Source organism: Merops nubicus, unplaced genomic scaffold, assembly GCF_000691845.1.
Source record: "Merops nubicus isolate BGI_N331 unplaced genomic scaffold, ASM69184v1 scaffold37254, whole genome shotgun sequence".
Lineage (NCBI taxonomy): Eukaryota > Metazoa > Chordata > Aves > Coraciiformes > Meropidae > Merops > Merops nubicus.
In genome coordinates, this window is record NW_008606904.1 from 1 (window position 1) to 3894 (window position 3894).

The 3894-nt window shown below is 38.2% G+C and overlaps 1 protein-coding gene across 1 annotated transcript in view; it reads right to left on the reverse strand.

Moving 5' to 3' along the window:
• Positions 1-367: 367 nt before the first annotated feature.
• LOC103772464 (eukaryotic translation initiation factor 2-alpha kinase 4-like) overlaps positions 368-3894 on the reverse strand; it is a gene marked incomplete at both ends in the record, with an annotated part of 21002 nt that continues 17475 nt past the window's right edge. The window contains 5 exons of the mRNA XM_008939796.1: positions 368-536; positions 625-674; positions 1730-1851; positions 2995-3070; positions 3677-3894. Of these exons, the coding sequence (XP_008938044.1) occupies positions 368-536; positions 625-674; positions 1730-1851; positions 2995-3070; positions 3677-3894 (635 nt within the window). The remainder of the gene's footprint in view (positions 537-624; positions 675-1729; positions 1852-2994; positions 3071-3676) is intronic.

The window sequence follows — 3894 nt, forward strand, 5'->3', positions numbered from 1 at the left end:
CCCCTGACATTCTGTAATTCTGTGATAGTTCAAAACTAACTTCAGACCTCTCCTTCCACCACCTCCGTCTGTGACTAAACAATGTCCAGGCTTGTTCCATTTTACAGTAGTTACTTGCCTGACAGAAGAAAGATGAATCTTTATAGTGCTGCTGAAATAACTAATACTTCCCTTTGCACGTAAAATGAGCATATGTTTAAGTTTGCATACAAAACATTATATTATTTAAATGACAGTGTTCTGTAACCGACTGTCAGTACAGTACTCATTAAAAGGAACTATCCTTTTTAAACACATTAGACTAAATATTTACTTAGATTAAAATTTTAGGATGGAAAAGAGAGCAAAGGATGATTAGAGAATCTACCTGTAGCACTGAAAATTCTTGGATGATTTCTGAAATGGCATAAATTGTTTCTGCTATAGGCAAAAAGCTATTTCCAGTAGATGTAATGATGTCAAATGCACATTCTAGGAGTTCTTTGGGATGACAGCGGTCTAACTTCCGAGGTCTGAAAACTCGCTCTATACAGTATCTAAAGGAAACATTGAACTGATCAGCATCTTCAGTGGTCACTGTCATAAAGCATGGCATCTGTGCAACATCACTGCAATGTCTCTTACCTTTTCAAGTTGGATATGTTATTTCTAGCCACAAATCTTGCAAAAGGAATCTGAAAAACAGAAGGCATGAAAGTTGTTGAAACAAAACAGTCTGATGAGGCTCTGAAACGGGAGATGAATCACTACTGTGCGGTAACATTTACTCTCACAGGGGTAATACTGCCTCAAATATCTGCCACAGACAAGTAATATTAATCTGATCACCCATGCTGCAGGTTATAGATAAAACCATCACCTCCCCCAACATGTTCCTAGAAGAGGTTGGAGAGGGACACAAGGTCATTTCTTCATTACTCTAATGCATGCAAAATGTATCATAAATGGACGACAAGCAGGAAATATGCTTTTCACATAAAGGACTATTTCTTAATAGACCTTTCGTTAAATTTTCCAAAACCAGTAATTCCAACAGAAAGATAATTTTGTAGGTCCTGCACAAATCTTTACTTGTTAACCATACTGTATAGTTTGATGTTATAAACACAAAGGAATAGTGGGTCAAACGGACCTTAAATTAGTGAAATGAAATATGAAAAGTCTGGTTCTTTCATGGTCAATAATAATAAAGAAAGCAACTTAAAGCATTTAGGTGTTAAATTAAATGCAAAGTAATTAAGTTGGACAACATTGCATATTACTGATGGAGGTATTCCAGGCAGTTAAATTTGAACTGCATAAACAGCAATTCCTCTCAAGAGTAGAAAGATCCCTGACAACATCTGTCTGAGGAACATAAAATTGGACAGACCGTTACTCACGTTCTCTATAAAAACATATAAATAAAAAAGGGATGGGAATATTAGAATTTCCACTAATCATTGGAAAAGTCTTGTCTCTTATATATACAAGAAAAAAAAAAAAAAAGGAAAAAAGGAAGAAAACACCAGCTGTGACACCTGTCACATTCATAAGACAGCATGATTTTAAACTACGTTTAAAAAATAAAGAAGAAAACAGAAAAGTCTATGTGGTCAGGACAAGGAGTACAGCAGCAATAATCAGAAATATAAACTTAAACAGTATTTTGACTAGTGAATCAAAGTTATCTACAAACACTGCAGCACTCTTTAAACCCAGCTTTGCCTGCAGGGGTGACGCTACTTACTCGGAGGTCGTAAGGAAGCATCACCAGCATCCCACTGTGATCCATGAAATATGAAGCTTCATTATGTTCATATAGTTTCTTATTTCTGGGCATTAGCAGTGGAGTATGCAGCTTGATGGCTCCTGCACAAAACCACTATAACACAATCAGCTCCCTTTTGACAAGTAACATCTGCTTTTCACAGGCTCATGAACAACCTTGCAGAGCAGGAGAACCTCAACCAATACCTTCTAAAAAACACATTATTTTAAGTGCCCTCAATAGGCTTCCCTGTTCCACTGTTTAAAGAAAGCCATAAATGGAGGCCCCACCCCTGGAGATATTCAAGATCAGGCTAGATGAAGCTCTGAGTAGCTTGATCTAGTTGGAGATTTAGCTGATTATGGTGGGGGGGGTTGGACTAGATGACCTTTGGAGGTCCCTTCCAGCCCAGACATTCTATGATAAATCAACCTTGACGTTCTACCTTGCATGCCTCTTGGGCTCAGCAGGCAGCCTACAGAGAAACAGAGAACTGCCCATTCCACAGCCCCAGCAGAATCCTCAATATGCCCTCCCTCTTTAAACATCACTTTTCACAACAGAATGCAAACGAAAGAGAAACTCTACAGATACCAGCAGTACTGTTTTAGTGTAGAGGTACTTCCATCTAGAACAAATATTGTTCAGATATGTTGCATCCTATATCTCAAAACCATACTGGAAATGTTTATGGTTCACTTTAAAACTTATTCAATACCTTTTTTCTGTCTGTATTTTGCAGCCATCTGGCTGTATGAATCCAATCTTCACTGAAGCCTTACTACCTCTTACTACCTTATTACCTCTGGCAGCACCACTACACACTTGCTCCGTTTCCATACTCTCTTAGGCCATTCCCATTCTGGCTGTGTTCTGAGTGAGATTACCATGTTACACTGATGCTTGGTCTTTCACTATAGAACTATCCTTATATTCAGATCTAGATTTCATGTGTATCACCCCCCACCTCTGAAAGCTCATAGAGCATTATCAGAGCAACCAAATGCATTCCAAGATATAATTAAGATTTTCACTGTTCTTTCTGTATAAAGTTTCAACCATTCAGATTTCTAGTTAACGGCTATTACTGGGATGTTGAAGTAACAGCAAAAAATTTTAAACTTCAAATGATGTGCAACTACTGAACATACTTTCCAACTCATGTGACAGCAGTAAAACCACTCCATTCTTTTAAATCCATTCAATCACAAACCAGGAAACGAACAACTTTTGTAAACACCCACCGTGTCTTTTAAATATCCGGCTGACAGTCTCACACACATGCTGCTGGATCTTGGCTGACCAAATAGAAAAACTACCCTGAAACCACCACAAATAAAAAGTACACATATAATTCACAGGCCAGGAACACTCCACGTAACAAAGACAATTGCTGCATGTAGTATAGACAGTAGAATGCTTATTATCTCATTATAATAAATTGTGATGCTTACATAATAAAAAAAAAAAATAACTAGAGCTATACAAAGCAGTATTGTACCATTACCTTGTATTTCTTTAGATTTAGAAGGATTTAAGAGTTGAGAAATTGAGAAGGATTACTTTGATTGCCATGAATAGAAAGGGAAGAAAAGAGAGGCAATGCATTCTGTTAGCAGTCAGATGCAAGTACCATTAGTTTCAAAGTAAAATTTAGAGTAAGGAAAGTAATCATCTGGATGTAACCTTAAAGCTCTAGCTGCTCATTTCTCCACTGAAGAACAAACATAAGGTTCAAACGGGAGGTGGCTATTCAAGCCCACACAGTACAGGTTGTAGCTTTAAATGGGAACTAACGTGAAGGTTAATCTTCAGAGGCAATGTAATTCTCTCAAATATGTTAGCAGTTAACCTGCATACATGTTTTTAAAAAATCCAACACAAGAAAAAAAAAATCCACCCACCACGCCCTAAAGACCTACAAACCTTCAGTATGTCACTGTCATAGGTGTAGTCTATAGCTGGAGATACACGCTGTGAGAATATCTGGGTCATCATGGTCCGGTAGGCCTTGCCATCCACGTTGGCCAGGGTGTGGTGGAGCACTTCATGCAGCTCAGACTCTTCCATTTGTGGTGGTGGAAGATGTTCACTTTTCAACAGCTCCACAGCTGTTGGTCGTGCTGCAGGATCGTGGTTCAGCA